We start from the raw sequence: 23807 nt of genomic DNA, 5'->3' as shown, positions 1-23807 counted from the left end.
GTTGGCATTGTGCCAACCTAAAAACATTATACAGGTTTACAGTGTATGTGTGTTTGTGAGTGATCACGTGTGCCTTGAACACACGCTTCTCCAGAGGTTGCGGTTCACATCTCGTGAATCAAGGGGCCTCCGACACACCACGTCTCCTTCGAGCTTTCATGCTGCTTTGTTCATTTGTTTAGCTTTTGGCAGGCGAGAGGTGACATGTAGACAAAGCGAGGGATTAGGATGCTGCGCGATCCCAACTGCTCTCAAGATCACGACTTTTAACAAAAGCTGCCTTTTAGGGCATCTGTGTGTGGTTCAACAATAAGCAGCCTAGTGAGGCGTATACGTTTCAGGTCTCTATGTAATTCAAACCAAATGCTGGCACAAACATGCAACTGTTTTTGGATATGTTTTGGTTATAAATGGCTGATTTGTCGAGGTCTTGGCATTTCTTGACTCCAGCCCACTGGAGGAATGCTTTGTCTCACTGTGTTTATCCTGGCTGACCTGCTATCTCTACAGGCCTAGCCTCAGGATACGTGATTTTGAAAAGCTTCCATTTGCAGCCAAGAACCGGTACAAGGTGCCATCTGACTCTCTGGTATCTGCACAGACTTTTCAGCAGCTGTTTATCACAATCCCTCCGGATCCTGCGCATATCCAAGTGACTGACAGGGCTAAATGACTTTGAGGCATTCTCAGATTTAATGCCAGATCGCTTACATCGTCAGCTAATCCCCTCAGCATTCATGGAATCAGTCACTGATGCTTCGCAGGTATTTGCTTTCATTCTGATATGATCAGGCCGATGGTTGGAAACGACAAATTTCCAAAATAACCCAAGATTGGATGGATTTAGATGTAAAGCTGCTGTGCATTTCCTAATTTTTGATAGGGCTGAATGGCTGGAAGACGCAGCTGCACCATCAGTAGCACAAGGAACACTAGAGGAGGGAAAAACGATTATAAGGCAGCCTTATCTGCTCCATCTGTTGAGAAATTCAAAAGGATACGGGGAATCTTGGAGCCGTGGTGGCTGAACGGATCTTCTCAAAGTGAAGTGAGGCCGTTAACGGGATTTAGGGCTGAGCACACCCCTGGGGAAGCCGCCACAGCAGAAAACCACACTTTAAACGTCTGTCTGGTTTACGCAATCACAACTCCCAACCTGCAGGGACCGGTTGAAAGTGAGACAATGTGACAGGGTTCCTTCTATGCCTTGCTCCATCCTCGCAGATGTAGGCCTATATACATAAGAGGACTGCAAAGCTGTCAGCAATCATCCAAGATAGTTTCAGTATTTTTCCTTTGACCTTTCCTGCTCTGTGAAGTTGGTAATGGGAGAGAATGAGGGCCAATTACACACTGGAATGAAACAACCTGTGCACACTGGGCATCTCTCGCTCTCTCAATAGACCATGAAATACGTTCCTATGCAGCAGTTTAATGGCTAGACATTAAGTATATTGTGTTGACCTGAGATGAAATTCTCCTCAGTGCATGTGGGTGCCGACAGGTGAAACATAGCCTCAAGAGTTTCCTGTTTTATCAGTAGAAATTGTTCCAGTCATGGACAAAGTCTTTGCAAACATTAAACATCACATAGTTTGTGCCTGTTTAACCTTAAAAAACTAACAAAAAAAAAAAAGAATTAGCTTTTGATGCATCATCTTCGAGATTAAATAAACCACTTGTGTGAAAAGGAATCACAACAAATAAAAGCAGAAATGATGATCACCTTGTGCTCTGATGAAGGAACGTTAGTGAGCGCCGGTCAGTTCTGGCTTGATAGCTTGAACACAGATGACAAGGTGAATTCCAAAGTTGAAAACATCAGGCAGGAATGTCAGGAACGAGGGAAATGACAGGAATCACGTTACATGTTTTCAGTGACGGTTACATTAGTGGAATGAACACGAAGAAGCATCTCCCCCCTTAAAGAAAACACAGAAATGGAATACGTTTTTTCTGTATTATTATAAGTTAAATCAACTGTAAAAGCTATCAAGCTTCAGTATTTTGGTGAATAGACGAAATGTAAAACTATCCAGTTTTTAAAGGTGTCTGTCGGCAGAGTAAGCCAAAGGTCATGAAGAAAATAATATGAGTGAGGAAGGCTGGTCCTCGCTTGAGTTTCTTCCTGCACATTAAAGCTGCATTATGAACCTCAGATTTCACAGTTTTTTTTATTACTGTTGGAAAAGGAAAAGGAGGTATGTTTTGAAGGTTTTTTTGGACAACTACCATTAGTTGCTGGTGTCATCTAATAGTTGCTTATGTAACTTGTACTAAACAGCACCCCCTGTGGCCAAATAGACACTAACAGGATAACAGAAAGAGCTAAAACTTGGAATAACGACAGCACAAGAAGAGCCGTAACGTCCACAAACAACTCAGTCATGTGAGTTACACAGCAATATCTATCAAAAGCTTGCTAGCATTAGCTGAAATTAGCCTCAATACCAGACTAAGTAATGGTATAGCAGTCAAACTCTTGAGTGTGTTATTGAACAAGGGTGTGTTTTATTGCATAGGAATCCAACTTTTCATTCTTAAGGGGGGGACTGTGTTATTCATTCTTTCAAAAGTTACACAAGTCTCAGTTTAAACACTAGAAGAGATATGCTTTGACTGTAAAGTTATGCCTACAAACTCTACAAAAGTCATTTATTTCACGCAAAAAGGACGTTTGAGTGATACCAGCCGTACGCTCGGGATCATAATCTGCATTTCAATCTGTTCTGTTTCACCTCAACCACGTCACAGTATGCGCTGAGCTTTTCTCTGCAGACATCCAGCATCCATGACAGCATCTATATATTCCAGTAAGGCAGCAGGCTTAGACAGCCACGGTTACACAGTGGACTGTAAATTTAAGAATGGTTGGCAATTAATTTTCACAGCTCCACAGTGGATTGTTTCTTAGAAAAGCAATAAAGCAAAGAATGATTTGCCTGCAGTGCCAGCAGGAGCTGAATGATTTGGAAAACTAGGCAGTGGAAAAATAAGTCCAGAGTGTTTCCTTTATTATGTAACAGATGCTTGGATCGGCTTTTCCTGAAAAGGTACCATGACGAGCAAGACAGGGCCCAGCTAATATCACTTCAGTGTGTTTGTGTCACATTTTCTCTTTCACTGAGCTGAATGGTTAAAATAATACTGGATGTTACTTTTTTATTCAAGTAAACACACTGAACATTGGGAATACTCATACAAACATCAGCCCTGAAAATATAAACTCTTGAAGTCAGCTAACATCTCTGTCTACATGACATTATCTGCAGGACTGTGAATTATTACATTCCACACAGTCATACATCATTCATTACATGTTTCCAGTGAGCAAACACATGCTTACACCGCAGTTGATGACAGCATTAAAGTCTTCATCAGACCTGGCTCTGGGGCCTTTTTTTGGGATTTACATGTATTAAAAACAGCAGTGTTCCTGTATGTTTGTAAGGGGGTGGATGTACTTTCACAGGTGCACAGTGAAAACATGTATCATGAAAATAGCTCGCTGGCCTGTAATGACTGGGTAATAGCTGATGACGCAGCGGTAAATGGTAAACTCCCATCTGGAGCGCTGAAGAGAGCGATTGCGTCCACTGATGCAGACTCTCATTATGGGCTTGGCAGGGCTGTCTGGCAAAGTAACCGATAGTTACCCTGCTCTGGATGTGAAGGCTGGCATTATCCTTGATGTGTGCGTGTGTAAGCGTGCATGTGGAGGTGGAGGTAGAGGGTGGGGCAGCCAGAATACACAGGTGGGCCTCATGGTATCACTGATAACAGCGCCTGAGTGACACCCTGACATTAGGATGGCTTTCCCTCGTTGCAGAGCTCACCTGTGGGCATTCCACTGCAGGGAGAAGTGTGAGTTTAATGGCTCAATTAATGCAAGACTGCACCTCATCCACTAATGGATGTACCATGTCAACTCTGTGCTGGGATAACCTCAGGCAACCTGACTGACTTTTAGAATTAAAGGGGCTCTCCAATGATTTTACACATCAAAGTCAATTTACTCATCATGGGGAGGGCTGTGAAAATAGTTGTACGATCTCTCCTGTGGCTCGGGAGGGAGCTGTCTCAAGTCTGAGAAAATAACCCAGACAAAGCCATCCGGGTTATCTCGGGTTGGGCCTGGAGACTACAAATTCATAACCAAAAGCCTGGATGTGTGGAGTTTGAAAGACCCACAGCTGCTTTGTTCGAATCACAATAGAAGAGCAGCGGTCGTATCTGTCTACAGTGAAACCAAACAAGCTCATGTTTTTCTAATAGTTATTAGCTTTTCCGGCTTTAGCGTGATGACAACATTGCGTTTCTTGCAACTGCTTCACAAAACAAGCCACACAGTATTGTGCCAGTCGCTTTTAATGCTGGGTTTGCATGAGCAGTAAGGGAATACAACTCAGACAGGGCTGTGGGAGAGTGAAGAGCAAACAGTAAGGCTAATATCAGCGAGAGAGAATTAAAAACAGCAACATGCTGCACCGTTTCCTGTGAATCCCTTGTGCATGTAAAGGCAACTTCAGGCGGAATGGCAGACTCTGCCACAAACAATGAAAACTACTATATAGTGAGTTAATTACAGGCTGTAAACACTGAAATGGCTTTTGCTGAAAAGAGGTTGACCATAAATAGTATGAAAATGAGTTCGATCTCAGTGATTTCAGACCAGCATATGAATGAGAAGGGAGAGCGGCATCACAGGGTCGCTTCTGTCTTATTCATGACTTCAGCTTTTCTACATGTGAGCTATTTAGCCAAGAGGGTGCAGCAACAGTTCTCCTAAGTGCCTCCACTTAACTAAGTGCCATCACATGGCCCAGTGCTGCATTTTTTTTAACGGTGATCGCGGTTCACAGTAATGTTAGTGAAGTAATTCTTTTGAGTAATATTTTCCGATGCGCAGCTTAAAAAAAAAAAAAAAAAAAAAGCCATTAAGTCAGGTCTCATTATTGTAGCAGACTGGAATGAATGTTTGGTCTGGAAAGGTTTTTCGAGTCTAAAAGCTGTTGTTGTTGATCCAATGAGGAACTGTGCTTTCACTTCCCTGCCAGAAAAGACTAAACGGAGGACAACTTCAACAAACGCAGCCCTGTGCTCTCTCGCCTCGCAAACTCTGCTCTAATGATGCAGCAGTTTGCAAGTACAGGCTCGGCTGTCTTAATGCAATCTCATCCAATTATGTTACCATTAAAATCAGCAAAATGATTCTGCCGAAATGAGCTCGGGGATAATATGCTCTGTTATTATAGTTATTTTAAAGTCGCTAAACAAGCAAATAGAAACAACGCTGCTGCCAAAATTCATCAGATTATTCCCGAGGAATATTTGTGAAAGCTCGGGGGAATGCATTAATGGACGTGAGAAGCAGGGAGGGCTGATTACTTGTGCAGATGCTTTGGTGGATAAGATGGTCCAGATGCCTGAATGACCCACATACAGTGACCACGTTACATTAATGATTACAGAGTAACTGGTGGATGATTTGAGGTCCTTTACGTTAACTATTTTTGCTTCTACGTGTTTCAAACCTACAAAGCCTGCGGATAAGACCACAGCTCAGAAATCTGCAGAAACATACATATGCACATACAGCAAACGCACGCCCCGTTCCTGTCAAGCCTGTGGTTTCGAGTCCAGTGGGGTCAGCCTTGCTTCTGTATTTAGATACTGCTCATTACAGAGAGAGAACACAACAACCACATGGGGACTAACAACCGGTGTCCAAGCATGTGGAATGTGTATTGTTTTTAGGCAAAGAGGAACCGTGGAAAGCTTTATTATAACAACGCTCACCTCTTGCTTCCACTCCCTGCCAAAGAGCCTTAAAGCCATATGAGCGCTTCTTGAATTAGACTTCTAGAAAAAATAAATTATGATGGGAATTCCTAGCAGTCAGTAATTTTGTAATTTTAGACAGAGGGCGTGGAAGTCTCTTCTCCTTGAAATGTTCAAACGTTTCCAGTCTCCTGCACAGCAGCCACTGGCAACTGTGGCCAACGTCAGCCAGAGACAGAGAGCGTCTGCCTTTCGAGCGTGTTGCCCAGAAAAAGTGCTTACAAATCACGGTCCATCTTCAAAGTAGGAGCCCAACTTCCCCAACGTGTTATAAACAGGCAGTGGGACATCAATCACGCAGACCTCTTTAGCAATTATCCACGTGAGGAAAGTCTCTGACAGCTAAATGTCAGCTTTACAACCGGAATAACACCTGCAAACACCTGCTGCGCCGCCTTTATGAGCATTTTATGAATATAATTTTTTACAAGTGTCTTGACATGGACCTTAATCTATAAAAAAAAAAAAAAAAGATCAAGCCTGAATTCATGGTTTTACCAGTAATGGTAATGGAGTGTGGCAGCTTAGCGCCTGTTTTCTTAACTGCACTAGCCTATAAAATGTTTTTCATACAATCTGACAAATAAACATCTGTCTAATCCAACTTCAGACAACACTAACTAACAGAGACACTTCAGATGGGAAGGAGTCTTGATGAATTACCTTAACTGCTTTCTCATCCTGATGCAACAAAGGGTCCATTGAGCCGGACGGCCCCACTGGTCGAGTCTCACCTGTGTTATGTCTGCTGGTGACTCATTGAAAGGCACACATGGCCCTGACACAGGCAGCGAGAGGAGCCAGGGCCTGAACAGAAAAACAGAGCTAAAAAAGCTGCGTGGTAAAGGAGCAAAATGTCCCTGAGTGAAGGAAGAGCCTTGAAGGCCTAAATACTGTGTCTCTGAAAACCTGCCGTGTCAAATAGCTCTAAGTCTTTCACTTTTTTTCTATACTGTGCTTTATCTTTGGATGCCTCTGTTGTTTTATCATTTAACAGTGAAATATAACTTACCTGAATACTTCTATATTTTGCTGCTCAATGCTTCTATGCCACGACATTTATCTATAGTTACTAATTGTTTTTCAATTAAAATTTCATAAACAAAAACATGATCAGCTTATGATGTATTGCTAAACTTAAACTATACAACCAAAGTAGTTCAAATTAGCTCCACCTCCACAAAATATAAGAGATAAATTCTGGTTACGCATGAGTGCATCTCATGCAATAATCTCTGCAATAATATTATTTCTTATTGTATTAATTAAAAAATTAAATTGAAAGGTGCCATTCCCTTGCATAAGTACCTTACTTTTGATACTTTAAGTACATTATGCTGTATTTTGACTACTTCTACCTACATACAAGATCAAAATACATGATCTTGATACATGATACATGATCAGTTTATTTCTTTTATCACTGACATTTAGATATTTAGTGTTATTCTTCTCTTATAGTGCACTGGTAATACACCAAATTACATTGGTGTATATTATTGGGGTATCAAGAAAATTGTTTAACCAAAAACCATCTGCACAGTTCCCACTATGATAAGTGAGAAAATACATTTATTTTTGTTTGTTTCTCCATTTTGTAATGCAGCTGAAACAACCTTTTCACACGGGATCTTTGTCTGTAACATGTCCACCAACAAATGCAAGAATCTACTTGAAAACGTTCAAAAAACATTCAAAAATGAATAAAACTGGCGACAGGAAACGTTGCAAAATCTATTCTGAACATGAAACTGAGCTCTTTACACCGTCACCACACAAGCTACTTGTTGACCTTGTATTTATTTTCATCTAAAGCCGATGAAGACTTCCTTCCTTCTTCGCGGCCACAACAGTTAGAGTCCTGGCATTTGTCACCAGCTACCACCCACCAAGCCACAGCTACTGCTTTTTTTCTACATCCAGCAGAGGAACTGTTCGGTTCAGCCTAAAACGCAGCTTATAGCAGTTCAGTTAAGACGTGATGTGACGTGCGATTCCTGTGTATTTCCTCTGAGGAATATTTATGTCTCCTCCTCACACACACACATACAGCAGGAAGCCAGAAAAACGAACTGCCAGCTCAGAGTTTTCTGCCTCCAACTACTATCTGCCACGACTTTAAAAACTCCACCATGACGCAGACGTGAAAAGGGTTTTATGTGACAGCCCTGCTTATCTAATTCTGAAACCCCTAAAGGGTTTACAGATTCCTTCACTTGAACAATGAGTCTGTTCTCTCGCTCTGTCTGTTTTTTGTTTTTACTGCATCACTGTCCCGCGTTCAGAAAGGAAAGGTGGCAGAGGAAAGAGGCCTAATGATCTGCAGCAGTCTAATCCAGATTTTAATATGGAAAATACAGCTAAGTTGTCCTGAATAATAAAGCGTGGCACAGAGGAATATTCTTATGTAACCAGTGATCTGAGGCTTGAGATAGACTCAATCTATCATTGCAATGGTTGACTTGATGAATGGTAAACATGGTGTTATATTTGATTTCAGGGAGTTACATTTTATAGCTTAGCCTTGGCTTCAGAAAAAAAGTGCCAAAAAAAACAGTGATTTCAATACAAAAACAACATATTTGGGCAAATACAAGAAATAATTGAGGGTTATTTAAATCACTACCTTCAAAACAATTTAAAGGTAAAAAAAACATGGAAATGAGTGAGAGATTGTGAATGTCAGGGTAAGCAGGAGTGAGATAGGGAGGGAGAGGGTTTGTCATTCATGGAAGAAAGTGGAAGAAAAGTCTGGATGAAAGCTGAAACAGTTTTTTAATGACACGTGTGCCGCCCCCACACAAAATCACCACAGAACGCTTTCATCCCTACAACACAACGTTGAACATCTAAAGATATAAATTTGATGCAGACTGTAATATACTCTCTCAGAAGGTCATGCATCTAAAACTGAATGATTTATGGGTGTCTTAATTAGAAACTTCTGCAGCGTCATTCTGGGATGCATTCAGATAGCAGACAAACACAAAGGCTAAAGACATACTTCCACTACGGCTGAGCCAAACAAGCTACTCCTCTGACCAAAAAAGACTTGAAACATGAGATGACCTTTCCAATAAATCAAAAGGGGATTTTTAGAATCATTTCTGTTTTTAATCTTTTAGTCTTTGTCTCTGATTACCAATTAGTGGTGTGAAGGACAGTTCTCAAATCACCATCAACTGGATAGTGATTCCTTTGGCATATCTCAATTTATACTAATATTTATTTATACTAACTAATTATTTTCCATCCATCCATCCATTGTCTATACCTGACTATTCCTTTTCGGGGTTGCGGGGGGCTGGAGCCTATCCCAGCTGTCGATGGGCGAGAGGCGGGGTACACCCTCAACCGGTTGCCAGCCAATCGCAGGGCAACATATATAGACATACAAACAACCATTCATGATAAGGACAATTTTAGAGTCACCAATTAACCCAATGAGCATGTTTTTTGGTCTGTGGGAGGAAGCCGGAGCACCCGGAGGGAGCCTACGCCCTGCCCGACCCAGGGATTGAACCGGCGACCTTCTTGCTGTGAGGCACGCGCACTACCTGCTGCACCACCGTGCCGCCCATAATTATTTCCATTTTAGGTTAATCTGTTGATTAATTCCTGGCTCAATCAATTAAGAAAAATTGAATAAACTTTTGTACCAAAAGTTAGATGATAAGATCAGACATCACTGTCACATCTGTACAGTTAGCTTAGCTTAGCTTAGCTTAGCTTAGCACAAAGCCTTCAAACAAGGGAAAAAATAACTTCATGTAGGTAGCCTCAGTAGGAAGTTACTATTTTGCGGGCGCCAACCACAGGTGTGGGTAACAGATATGCTCCACCTGCCGGGCACCAGTAACGTCCTGCAGGACTAGGCTAACCTTAACCCACAACTGTCAATCGATGAATGTTTTCCACTCTCTTTTAAAATACATTCCATATATTTCATAGGAGGAAACAACTGGCAGCAAAGAAGGCTATTGGACGGTCATAAAACTGTGATGATCTCTGCTGGAACATTACAGACAGAACACTTCGACAGTCAAAAAACATCCAGACGTGTTATAAATGTTGTTAAAAGAAAACCATTAGCCTATAATGGCACTTTCAGTTACTCTAAATAAGCACATCTAGAGCACTGTGTGTCCTCTCCTCTTTCATTTGTCTGTGTCTCAACAGCACTTTTGCTGGTCCTCTTCCTCATTTCATTACAGGAAGTAAGTTTGATGTGTGATGCAGTGCTGTCACCACAGTCTGTGACAGGTCATTGCTCTAAACTCTTGCGAACATGGTACTTCTTTAGTGCCAAGTTCTGCTGCTGCAACCATGCCGCGCTTGGGCCGTCATCTCTCTCAGCACAGTTGATGCCATCTCAGCAGGCGAGCTTCAAGTCCCACAGGTATCTGTCTCCATTTTACCACATCAGCTGTTCTGCTACGAACCGCTCATTGTTTCTGTATCGAAGGAACTGTTATTGCTCCACACTGGTCAACTGAGCACAGTGTGTCGTAACTTAAGAATATGCAACACGTAGGTCAGACATGTTGAAATGCATGTACTTTTGATTCATCATACTGTAATTATGTAAGGTGACTTTGAAATCTGGGAGGAGGATTTTGCAATATATGAATCGCATATCATTCATCAGTTAGCTGTGGGTACACAGCACAAGGTGCTGCAATGGAAAATTGAATCTGATTGCATCTAGCCTCAGCTTCCCCATTTCTGCAGAGAGCCTCTCAGTTGATGTTGTTCAACGGTCAGCTTATAGGAAGTTACAAACTTCCCATGGTGCAGCAGCAGCAGCAGAAAGAGAAGCTTTGTGGTATAAAAATATTCAAGTACATGAGTGGAAAATTGGAGAGTACGTTCACAGTGTCTCTCTGCCCTGACTTCAGGCTGGAGGATGGGGAATATGATGCGAGGTGTGAGTGCCAAGGACAAGGTCAACACAGATCACTGTGACAGCTCTCCAAAGGGTAAGATTTTTAAAATCACATCATTGTTTTCTAATTACAGTATTTTTTATTTATTTATTTATTTTTTTTGGAGCGCAGACTGAAAACTTTCTCCACTGCAGACAGTAACAGCAGTCATGGTAAAAGTCTGATGGTTTCAGAGGTATCAGAGTATAGTGTATAGTGAAATGAATTTGCAATAATTTCTGAGGTTTGGACATCTTAAGACCTTAGCAAAATATGACGTCTGTGTATCAGCATTTGTCTGTTTGTAAATGCTGTAAATATTGTTCCTGGCAGGTTCGGAAGACGATGTGGTGGTGGTGCTTCAGGACTACCCATCGGCTGAAATAAGCAAGCCCATCTACAGGATTGGGGAGAAGCTCAGAGTCATCGCTCAGTACGATATATTTTTTTTTTTTTTGCTTTCTTGATTAAAAGCAATTTTTTCCAATCCAGACGCACATTTGGTCGAAGTTCCCAAGTAACTATGAGGAATCAAAGTCTAGCAAAAAAGAAAGTAACTCCATGCTGCTCTGACTTTGCAGTATAGAGAAGTGCTCACAGAAAAAGGTCAGTGGTTGATTCCTCTTTGCTTGTTTGTGGCGATCAGGGAGGCCTACTGGTGGAGAGTCCGCTCTATCCAAACAGGAAAAGAGAACTACATACCCAACAGCCATGTGGCTAAAGTGTACCACAGGTAAGTAAAAATATACTGATGCCATCCTCTGTTGTTTGAACATAACAGCAAAAAATATCAAATTCCAACCCTTTTCCACTACTTCATCTAAGATTCCCCTGGCATGTGAGGGAGGTAACAAACACAAGATATCAGCCATCTGTTGTATGTTACAGCAGTGTGTGTTGATTCCAGGATTTTACTGTTGTGGTATTTGATCTGATGTTCTTTGTTGTTGTTGTTTCATCAGTTGGCTGTTTGAGGGGGTGGAGAGGCAAAAGGCAGAGGAGCTGCTCTGTCTACCTGGGAACAGAGTGGGCTCCTTCCTGGTGCGGGAGAGTGCCAGGGAGAGAGGTGAGTACGTCTGGGCCCAAGGCCTCGAAAAATACAACAACGACAGAGAACAAGCCAAAAGGACTGTTTCACAAAATAGATACCACTCTCCCATCGGTGCAGGAAATATGAAGCTGAAGCCAGCAGGCAGTTATCTTAGCTTAGCACAAAGACTGAGTGCACGGGGTGAGCTGGCTTGGTTTTGTGCAAAGATAACAAAATCCATCTTCCAGCACCTCTGAAGCTCACAAATTAACACGTCATATGATCAAGTTCTGTCATATCCTCTGTTCAATCTGACTATTTCCTGAGTAAGTGCTTCCAGTCTGGCACACAACTCCTTGCAAAAACACAAACTGTCATTTTTTACACTTCAGGTTTTTAACCTTTGGTCTAAACCAGGCTGGCTGTTTCCCCTTGTTTCCAGGATTTATGCTAAGCTAAGGTAACTGGCTGAAACTTTACATTTAACAGACATATGAGAGTGGTTTCTAAAGTGAATGAGTATATTTTCAAACTTTCCCACATTATATCTTTAAGGATATGTACTGGGGGACTGTAAGTGCATTGTCCCCTGACAGAGTCTGTGTGGTCATATTTTAATCTGAAACTTTTCTTTCCTCACGATACAAAAAAGTACAGTGACGAAGCATGCAAGGAGGTAGACATTACAGTATAGGATTGACCTTTCAGTTACTTCTGCTTTTACGAGTAGCTCAATAGCTGTTGATGTTCTTGCAACATTACAGTGACCTGATCCCAATATGGTGTCGTGACTGAAAGCTTCTTGTTGTGTGTACGGTGTGTGTCGTACCCTCAGGTCTGTATTCGCTCTCCGTGAAGCACATGATCATAAAGCACTATCGCATCTTCAGACTGGACAACAGCTGGTACTACATCTCACCTCGCCTCACGTTCCAGTGCCTTGAAGATTTGATCAACCACTACTCTGGTGGGTAGACACGGAAACATCACATGCTGTGGAGAGAGCTGCTTTTGAACATTTTCAGGAAGTCATGCACCAATGTGCCAACTCTGCCACTTCACACACATTCATTCACTTTGGATTCTTTCTGTAATTCAGCCGAGAAAATAAGCATGTGGTTCTCAGACATTGCACGTTGACTCATCTTGAGGCACGTGTGGTTTCGCATGTTTCACTTGGTTTTTGGACATTTCTCATGCGAAGTCACAACATCACATGAGACATGTTTCAGTTCTTAGGCAAAATTATTGCATAAGGGATTTTTCTCGTAAGCAAGAGGCGCGTAGATTTGCACAGGTATGAAAACAAAAAGGAAACGAGCATTACAACATGCAGAGCCATATGCACGCACACAAACAGGCAAACTGAAAATAATTTATCATGTTCTTAATATAGAACCATTTCTTATCAGTGGTCGACTCTATACATATTTCCTGCTCTCACATTTTTGAAACAAAACAGGAAATGAGATACAATATGTGCTCTTGATAATGACCACTGGTGCGTACACAGCGAGAAGTCTTAGCGTTTCTTGCTGTAATACTGCAGTTATTCTGGGCCAGTATGGATTCCCAAACCACCCCACACAGGTCTGCCATGTGTGTTTGCCTGAGCAACAGAGTGTGAGAGCGGTGGTTTATGCAAATTAGGCAGAAATGTTCTGTGTTTGTTTATAAGCCTGTGAGCAACATCTTACCTCCCCTTCCCTCATATCTTCAGACTTTGCAGATGGCCTGTGTTGTGTGTTAACCTCCCCCTGTCTGTCGGCCACGACCCCGCCATCAGATGCAGCGTCCGTAGCTCCACCTGTAGTCATGAGACGCAACTTTGACTGGAAGAAAGTAGACAGGTAAAGCCACTTGGCGGCAAAATTTTCCAACTTTGATCTGTCAGCATGACCGTGCATTACGACTGTGGCAGGTGGTAGCTCAGTTGGTGTCACCTGATCCCTGCTGTATGTCCTAATAGCAAAGATTAAGTGTAAGAATAAAGATTAGAACTGCAAATAATGATTCTTATTTTTCACTGCCGATTACTTTCTCAATTAATGATTTTTTTGTGTGTGTATGAAATGTTCTAAAACACTGAAAACTGCCCTTTATAATTTCCCAGAGCCATGACTTCTTGAAATTGCTTGCTTTATCTGACCAAGACTAAAAAATTCAAAGATATTGAATTTACTTTCATATTTGAGAAAGAAAAGCAGCAAATCCTCTAACTGGAAACTGATATGTGTGTAAGCAATTATCAAAATAGCTGCATTTGAAAGAAGATGAAAAAGTCAAGAAGAAAATTCCAGTACTAAGCTCTGTTCGCATTTATTTTTTAACAGGAGACAGCTGGTCAGTACAGAGAGCTGCAGTGACAACATGGTGAGCTATGGAGTCAGGAACAGCATCGCTGCCTACCTGTCCTTTCAAAACCCTGCACAGATGGGAGCAGAGAGCAGGAAGAAGAAGAGCAAATCTCTTTATGCGCTCCCTGACGGCAGCCTCGCAAACACTGACTATGATGACGACTTCTAGAGAAGCAGAGGGATTAAAAAGACTGGAATACCTTCAAGTGGAGGGCAGTAGAGGGCATCCTTCTCTGAAATCCAGCACATTTCTAATGTAGGCAGTGGACTGCACGTTTGTGTCGACATTTGTGTTCAGCATCCCAAACATCGAAGTGTGTTATACTTTCTAACATGAGCACTTTCAAGTACTTAAACAATAATGCAAATTGCATGACGAGTTAGAAGTTGCCTCCGCTGATAAGACAGGACTATATGGAGCGGAAGTGGGCAATGGTGCAATTGAACTGTGACGTGTATTCTGCACATGAGGCGGAAAAACACGCAGCCTGGCATGATGATAGTAAAACGGAGTCTTGAATGCTGAGGGTATTGTAAGGTAATAATAATGAGCATTAGTGGCTTTCAAACTATTTTCTTGTGTTCTTAATGAATATTATATGGTTATACATATTTTGAAACAACTTAAACATGCATTTGTTGATTTTTTGTGGGGATGGATATGAAAAACGTGTTGAAAACGTACAAATCCAGCAGATATGAAGCCACGTTCGCAATAATTTGGAGTCATGTTCGCATCCACCCGGTAAGCCCAGTGTTCACTCTACATTTAGCTGTGTTTTGGTCTCCACCAGCTCCTCAGGGAAAGATTTGGCCCTACCAGTTTAGCAGCTAGTCATTAAATGTGTCTGTTCAACGTTTAGTGCTGGGAAGGTAGCGCACAGGGTTTATCAGAGCCTTTTCATCAAAAACAGCTCCCTGCTGCCGCTGAGACATCATGCAGAGCAGTGGCAGTGAACCAAAACAATTCGTTAAAAAGACGCTAAAATGCTTTGTAGCATTAATGGGATTTCATCAATAGTTTACACAGATATTAATTAGATATTAATTAGAGTGGCTTAACTCTTAAACATTTGGTGTTGAAGAAGAGTAAGTAATAGCACTGTGTTCAATTCCATTAAACATATTTTTGATAAAAATACCGAAGCCGACATTAGTATTTGTGCTTGATGGTTGTGTTTGAATCCATGGTCATGATCTAGTGTTGCTCAGCCCGTCCGTGTGATTTGTCAGCTTGTGCCATGGCATGTCAGTAATTTTAAGCATTTGAGAGCGTTTGTGTTTTTTGAACAGACTCCAGAGTTAAAGGCTCCAGTGATGGGCAGAAGTTCTGAGAGTTCCTAACTTCAAATTTCCTCACAAACATCCGGCCAAACTGTTCATATTTATTGAACTTCCTCTCTTGAGCTGTGGCCATTCTTGCCAGTACGACAGTGTCACTAATTTCACATGTTTACCATATGACAGGTTGACGGAGCAACTGCAATTTAATGAGACGATCACAGCATATCTTTAACAAGTGTGTGCCAGCAATAAACATTTTTCACCACGACAGAAGTATCAGTGCAGAAAAAAAAAACTAAAACCAGACTCCCCTTTAACATTTTCATATTTGCGCTTGAGCAACTTCCTCTTCTGTTTTTCGGCGCTTGACCTGAACATTTTTAACCACTAACCCGAAAAAACAGACTGTATGTGAAAACATACGCTTCAGGCTATGTGAGAGCAGCATGAATCATTATCTACGGCTGCTCCTTGCTGGTGCATCTGAGTCAGAAAGTAAAGAGTGATAAATATGTCCAAGAATGTGAGAGGAAGCATAGCAGAGACAGGCGGTGAGGGGAAAAGCTGAGGTTAACTAAAACAGTGGTAGTGGTTTAAACAACCTGTGACATTTTCCTCACCATCACTGGATGTTAAACTTCACAGCTGCTGCATTCACTTGCCTGGGAAAACGTACAGCATAAACTTTACAGTACCAGGAAGTTGATGCACATCCCGAAAGCTGGTGGCAACTGAGCCAATCTAATTAATTACATTTCATTAAACTCAAGAGCCAACTGTGTGTGACCAGTTAAGACGAGGTCAGCACTTTCTTCTCACTTAAAGAGCAGGATCAAATACTTGCGTTTCCTGGTTTTAAAGTCTCGTAAAATGCCTGCAAGTAACCAGTTGGGAGAGAGGGTGAGCAATGAGTGTGTCTGTGTTGAGTGGAACAATCAGTGATGCAGACACACACACATCTGGTAGTCTACTGCTGCACCATGCAGAGACAGCTGTCCAGTCAGCATTACTCACGCCTCACATCAGGCTGTCTCCAGACCATGAGGAACCAGTCTAGAAAAGACTGGGGACCAAACCAGTGGAAGGTCGAAGAAACTTGCTGCTGATGACAATATGGTGTGATTAAATGACAAGAGTGAATCACAGGGTGAAGTTCAAGAGTTCAACCCTGAATCAGAATAAAGGCAAAGTCATCAAAGGTCACCCATCTATTCATCCATATTCACATCAGTGAACATTCAACAAAAACAGCTCTTCCCTGAAGGCATGCGAGCATTTACTGGAACACCAATGCAGATAAGAAAGACAATACTCCGTCGCCCTGCCAATCATCACACATGTGTGTGTGTACATGGTGAAAACAGAGGCTCTCGGTGGGATGAAGAGCGGAAGAATTACAGTTCAAACTTAAAAAAAACAGCAGACACCCGCACGGCGCATGTTGTCTTATGAGAAAGCATGACTTTATGATGAGACAGAAGGGATCCTTTAGTCCCTTCTCCATCTGAAGCCTGTTTGATGTTACAGTGGATGGAAACAGCAAGGAAAACACTCCAACAACACACTCTGGACTGGAGGTTTTTTTCTCCCCCTGAACAAAAACAAGAAGAGGAAGGGGAGTCGAGGGCCGTCCATGCCTCCGTCTCTAGGAATGGGATGAAGGCGTGGAGAGAAAAAGTGGGATAAATAAAGGCGATTCCTCTTCCTCCAGCCTGTTTTCTGTTAATCAGCCTCTTCTAATCTCGCCACATCCTCCCCTGGCTTCGACCCCGTGGCCCAGCTGTCCAAACCTCTGACTTCACCACTCGTGCATTGGATGCTCGCTGCTGAGCCGCGGAAAATCCGGAGAAAATATTTGCTTTGCTCAATTAAAAACGCTTTCTGTGCTTTCTCCCTCGTTAATTAAAACTGCTGTTTACCCGCTCCTTTCTGCAGCTGCTTCATCACGTGACACTGCGGCTGATTCTTGAAGCGGAGACGTCTTGGAGATCATGTTGAGCAGCAGCTTTTTTCGGAGGTTTTTTTTTTTTTTTTTTTCAGAAATAAATCGGATATAAAATGAGTTAATATTTGTTTTTCAGTGGAATCACATATATAGGTCTGGTGCTCACTTACTGTCCTCACACTATGAACTGTTGCTACTTTCATCTTAATTTGACACACACAAAAAATGATGTTCCACTCTAACTTTAACTCTGACCACTTCCTCCAGGTGTGTAAAACAGAAATGAGACTAGATTTGTACATTGTTCTCACACCGAGATGGACACGAATATAGCAGCTGCAGATTGAAAGATAATGAAGACATTTTCACTGAGAAGCGGAGAACTCCTTCAGTAGAACCCAAATGAGAGTGACGGTAAAATGGCCAAAGTGAAGCTCAATAATTCGACATATATCTGTCTCCACGGTAGAGAAGAAGACGCACGGCTCAGGTCTCACTTGGCGACACCTGAAGTTGCTCAGTTTTCCCCCAGGATCCACATTCTTCACTTTTATCTGCATGTATCAGAAATGTTGTCATCGTAATCTGTATACACTGTATACAGTACACACAATATCTGTTGCATGTCTGTCTGTCGTCGCAGAGGGATCCCTCCGCTGTGGTTTTTGGCTTTATGTTGGGGGTTTTTCCCGAACCTGAATGGAGGATCTAAAGACGGAGGCTGTCATAAACTGTACAGACTGCAAAGCTGTTATGAATTTGGGCAATGTGAATGAAATTTGAGTTGACTTGACAAATGAACTGACGCAAGGCGAGGCTGCTTCTGACCGTTTTCACCAAACCTGTGAAACAACCTCCTTTTAAGAGCAGCAAAGTGCAGTGTTCCCTTCAGAAACAGCACATGAGAACATGTCCTTCAGTGCTGAACCAAGGACTTCAGCCAATACACACATATTCATGGCTGTCCAGAGAGCTGCAGGAAAACAAACAAAAACCAAACTCTACAAAAAAAAAAAGCTCCAAATGTCTTCGTCTTTGCCAGGGAACGAGTGTTCTGTGACCTGCCAGGAATCTGTGCTCTCATTCCTTAAAGCATTTTCTCGTATGTAATACTGCCCAGTGAGGCAGTGCCGTTCATTGTGCTATAAAATAAAAGCTCAAAGGAAAAGAGGGACATGCTACAAAAGTGTAGTATGAGTAGGCGGTGCTGTGCTCTGTGTGCTTTCATTGGCATGTTACCGTGAAGTGGACAGGTTTGTACAATGACCTTTCTAATCTCTGCACAAGGAAACTTTTACTTTGCTTGCAACAGCTGCTTTATTAGCTGGACTTGAGTGATCTTGTTAATAGTTAGGCGTGCCTGGCATGTTCCATTAGGAGCAAACTATAACACCACAGAAAAGCTGAACAATACGGGAACATTTCAACACCTTGGTGAACTGCTGGGAAGCCTGTCTGCATGAGCTGGAAGGGGTATTTTTGAAAAAAACAAGCGTTTGGATCTGGAACGCTTCAGTCTGGGAGAGGCATAAATGAGTTTTTCTGGGCCGCACTTGAAGGGTGTGTATTTGGAGAAAAAGGAACGACCTGGCTCGGCTGTCGTTCAGTCGCCAGCTGAGCTCGAGTCTGGAGCATCCTGCCTGCCGCGGCGCTACAAGCAAACACGAGAGGAGGAGAGTCCCTCTTGGAGGAAGAGGGAGTTTTCAAGCAGTTTGCCACGTGGCTTCCTACAAATAATTAACACAAGCACTGCGCAGGCACTTTCTAATTAGAAATGCAATTGTTGGTAAACCTACATAAGCGCAGTTGGTGACTTAATATATATGCATGTATCCCTTTCAGTGTCTCATAAAAAGGCCTTGTTAAATTTTACTGCTTTGGCAGAGAAAGCATGTGGTAAGGATCCAAAGCTGAAACCTCTTAATACCTGTAAATTATTCCTCATGTGTGCATGTGGATTCTTGGAGTCTTACCTGGCAGTGTGCATTTTCTTTCCATTGCCCTCAGCTCCTGTTGAACCCCATTTGTCTCCTGGAGGATGACAAGCGGGACGACAGCTTTGAACAAATCGGCGTCAGGAATGAGTCTGAAGCACTTCGAAGACAGTGAAATTAAAAAGGGAAGGGGGATAATAAAGATGGATGGTACCAGGTTAAGCTGTGGGTAAAAGATGGACGTTCAATAAGACAGAACTAACATGTGATTGATGGAACCAGGTCTGCTAGAGACTCGCAATTAGTGGAACATTTTTCAGCTAGCTTGTGACTCCTCAGACTGGACATTTTAATGGTCCAAAAACACAGTTTGTATTTAATCCTGTAAAAAACAGATTGTCTTTAGCAAGTGTGAGATGAAAGTAGTTTCCCAAAAGTGACAGAGTGACTGACTGACTTGAAACAAACCAGTTTCGACCACTTCCTCTTGTTTTCACGCTTCAGAGGTCAAAGTGAACTGACATCATCGTTGGGTGAGAACCTTGAGTCTCTCAAATGATAACTCTGAAGGAACCAAAAGAGGCTTGTTTGGCCACCGTGCATTATAATTTCATACTGTTGTCACACACCACACAAGTGATACATGACTATTTGGGCTCCTAAGACCTAATCCCTTTCTCTCACACACATACTGAAGGCACACAGTCAGATCTGAAACACTGAAAACTTCTGAATCTTTTTTCTCCTCTTTCAGGAGCAGACATAAACTGTTCATGCTCTCAGTCAGTCGATTAACAGTTAGATCTTTACAGAACAGTTTGGCCTGAGATCTAACAGATATGAGAGAGGTGGCTTTTGGCTTCCAAAAAAGTTGTGACAACAATTTAACAAAGTGTCCCTGAGTCCATGTAGTAATAACCTTTATACAATCATGTGTTCACAAAGTGGTGAACCTCGCTCCATCCTTGCTTGCTTTCGGAATTTCCCCTCGCGGGACGAATAAAGGAATATCAAATTTTGAGCGACTGAGCCTTTCATACACAATCGTGATACTCTCACCTGTTACCAATGTACCTGTTTACCTGTGGAATGTTCCAAACAGGTGTTTTTGGAGCATTCCACAACTTTGCCAGTCTTTAGTTGCTCCTGTCCCAACTTTTTTGAAACGTTGCTGCATCAAACTCATATTGTATATTTACAAAAATCAATGAAGCTGATGAGGTAAAACATTAAACATATTGTCTTTGTGCTGTTTTCGATTGAGTATCCGTCAAAAGGGATTAGACGTGATCACATTCTGTTTTATTTCTTTTACACAGTGTTCCAGCTTTTTTTGGAATCAGGGTTGCAACAATAAAATTCACTACTAAAACAAACAAGGCAGAGTGAAATGTTACATGTGATCACTTGCTCAACATTCAGTCTGTTTTCGATTGTAATTTAATTAGTTGTATCCTGTTGAATTTATTGCTACCACCGTGAAGGGGGGGGGGGGGGGGCACGCCTTGATGCAAACAGTTCTCTGATGAAATATGTTTCACCTAAAGGGACCGATCATAAAGCTGACTGGTACGCACACACATTTTTCAGAGCCCCGGGCCTCGCTGCCTGTGGAGAGAGGCCAGAAATAACAGAGAAGCTCTGACGTGATTGATTGCTCCTTTGGCCCATGATCACCACAGAGAAAACTAATAATAACTTGACGTGGGACCAGCTTATCAGAGTGATACCGCTCATGTGCAGACATGGCATTTGTAGGGCAGATTCGGGCTCCGGGGTTTCTGCGCTGCTGCATGTTAGCACACTGACAGCAGACTGACATCTTCATGAATACCCATCTCGGCTTTTCAGGGAGTTTAACTTTGTAAACTATGGCTGTGTGACACTGTAATTGTTGATCAGTCCACTGGGATATTAATTACACCCTAAAGTCAAATTCTTGTCCTGTGACACAAATGCACATTGGACAGCGCTTCAGAAAAGACAAGCTTTACGCTCAAATGATACAGCTCTTTTTACTGAAACCCACAGTGCATACCAGAGAATCAAGAAGCTTTTTAATGTGCATTCTGGCAGCATATGACTGGATCTGTTAAATGGCAAAAGCAGGTGTGTGTGCGCCTCAATGCTATCCAGGAAAAAGACGGGCTATATTTCTGACTGCAGCATGCCTCCCCCTTTTTTCCTTGACATTTATTAAAAGAGATAGCGAGGGTGGGCCTGGATCGCATGCAATTCCCCTCTTTACCAATGAATTGCTGAGAGTGTTACTGATAGCTTGTCTGTGTGAACCGCTTAGGGAAAAGAAAACTCATTCCTGGCAACAATTCTCTCAATATGCATCACAACACAGACATATTTCATCTGTCATCTAACTGTGCGCCACGAACCAGGAAATCCTCAATTCTCTGGTCTGCTGCTTCACTTAGGTGAGTCCACAGTCCTAATAATGAGAAGAAGCCACTGCTTTTTTATAAGCTAACCCCTTGGTTAGAGCTTCTCTCCCCTTATCGGGGGCTCCTCTGGCACGGAGGACCAGAGCAGAGGACGACTTCCATGTGGAGGGAGAGACTGCTGGAGCCAAAGAGACCGAAAACAGGCCAGCGAAGAAGTGCTGCTCGCTGTTGCAGTAGCTGACGTGGAGCTACGCGTTCATCACACACACACATAAACACAGAAGCACTGTGCAGCTGGAGACACTCGAGATGCCTGTCTGACAGCCAGCGAGGGACTGTGGACTCTTGAAGAGTGGGAGAGGGAGCGATGTTCCATTCCAACAGTAAGTCGTAAATGGCTGGGAATGTACACAGTGTGACAGATACATATAGGCAATGAACAGACTCATAAACACACGCACACACATTCTGCTAGTTACCAGGACACAAAGGCCTTTTTCCCTCTGACAACACAATCTGAAATGAGAAGCAGCCTTTTGAGGTGGGATGACAAATCCTGTCTCATAGCAGCTGTATAGTCTGCTACAGGGCATTTTTGGAAAAAGATCACAGGTAGAGCTGCTGATTCATATCAAAGATAGCCCTGTTTATTGGAAGTGCCTGATGCAAGATGGCATATCTATGGGATACTCCCTTTGTGTCCAGTGTTTCCACAATGGTTTTGTGTTTCATCTCTGAATTAATTGCAGACCATGGCCTACCACAGACGAAGGAGTAATGGAAAACTCATTACGATGGGTTTTGACAGCTAAACTTTCCAAGTCTTGGTAGTGGTGAGCAGATACATGGAAAACTCATTGTGCCCCCAAAAACCTTCTGCTAAGTCTCTCTCGCTCTTGCGATCTCCTCTCAATTATGTGACCAAGATGAAGTCATCATTACTTAATGTGCCTCGTGCCAATACCAATCCCCGAAAAATGATCCCTCAGCATTGTGCAAGAAGCACATCAAGCCAGATATGTTTGGTATGTGATTGGTCTGGGTCAGAGAGGGGCTGCTTGCCAAATCCAGGGAAGGGGGAACAGTCCCTCATTCCTGCATCCAGTCTCCCTCTGACTTCCTCATTACATAATTCACCAGGATGCAGGATTAACATACTTATATGTCTATCTGCCATCTGTGAAAATCATTAGAGCCAAATGGGGGGGGGGGGGGGGGGGGGGGGGGACAGATGATCACATACACTGTGAGAGGGCGTAAAACACTTAGACAGGTTTATGCATCCTAATTAAATCTGAAATGTTTAGGACATAATGTTTCACTTTAAAGATATGGGGATGTACCCGCATCATAGAGAGGTTTTGGAATTTGAACAAACTGATGTCGTCTGTGGTTTGCGTGTGCCAAGTCACATTGACCATACTGCATACTGCAGTTGCTAGAAGTAGTCTGACATCTAGTGGGCAATGTGAGTGCTTGCTCTCACAATATGCCCCAGGAGGCACCAGTACAGACTGTAGCAGGAGCCAAAAAGATTCATTGTGGGGAAAAAATGCTTTGTCCCTTTATTGACCTGTGGTTGTGGTAATTTGTTCAAATACAAATTTGTTTTAACCAGATTTTTTTGCTGGGATAGGGCTTCACAAGACAGGTACCAGACAAATAAAGATGCAACAGCAGCCTTTAGGAACTTATCATTTGAGTTAATATTGTGTGTTACTGTTGGAAAATTTGACTTTCTAATTCCCACAAATCAAGTGACACACACAGTAAATTGGGTCCTCTGGCCCCTGAGGGGCTGGAGTGCTGGTGCAGCTGCAGTGTTAATGCAGCCTTGAGTAGCCTGGGAATTACAGTGTTACGACTTGCGTGGCATCATCTGTTACTATGAAACTTCACCGCCGTTTATAAAAGTTGAAGAAGGGGTAGATCAAGGCATGCTTTGGAAATGTTTCCAACAGTGACATCCTGTATGCCAAAGCCAACCCGAAGATGTGCTTACCAGAGAGAGTAGCTACAGTTAGATCAGTCGACTTTTGAGACGTTATAGATGCCGATGCATCTGTACTGCCATTTTCGAAAATCACCACATAAT

The 23807-nt window shown here is 42.5% G+C and overlaps 1 protein-coding gene across 1 annotated transcript; it reads left to right on the top strand.

The window, feature by feature from the left end:
* The first annotated feature begins 10107 nt into the window (after positions 1-10107).
* On the top strand, positions 10108-15287 carry sla1a (Src like adaptor 1a). The gene is made up of 8 exons (XM_070984753.1): positions 10108-10240; positions 10740-10820; positions 11100-11199; positions 11413-11499; positions 11729-11832; positions 12632-12763; positions 13517-13646; positions 14130-15287. The coding sequence occupies exons 2-8, from the start codon at positions 10748-10750 to the stop codon at positions 14320-14322; spliced, it is 819 nt and encodes a 272-aa protein (XP_070840854.1). The 5' UTR covers positions 10108-10240; positions 10740-10747; the 3' UTR covers positions 14323-15287.
* Positions 15288-23807: the final 8520 nt, after the last annotated feature.

Source organism: Chaetodon trifascialis, chromosome 17 (assembly GCF_039877785.1).
Source record: "Chaetodon trifascialis isolate fChaTrf1 chromosome 17, fChaTrf1.hap1, whole genome shotgun sequence".
NCBI classification, from domain to species: Eukaryota; Metazoa; Chordata; class Actinopteri; order Chaetodontiformes; family Chaetodontidae; genus Chaetodon; species Chaetodon trifascialis.
Note: the sequence above shows the minus strand (reverse complement) of the source record. Positions and strands in the feature narration are given on the sequence as shown.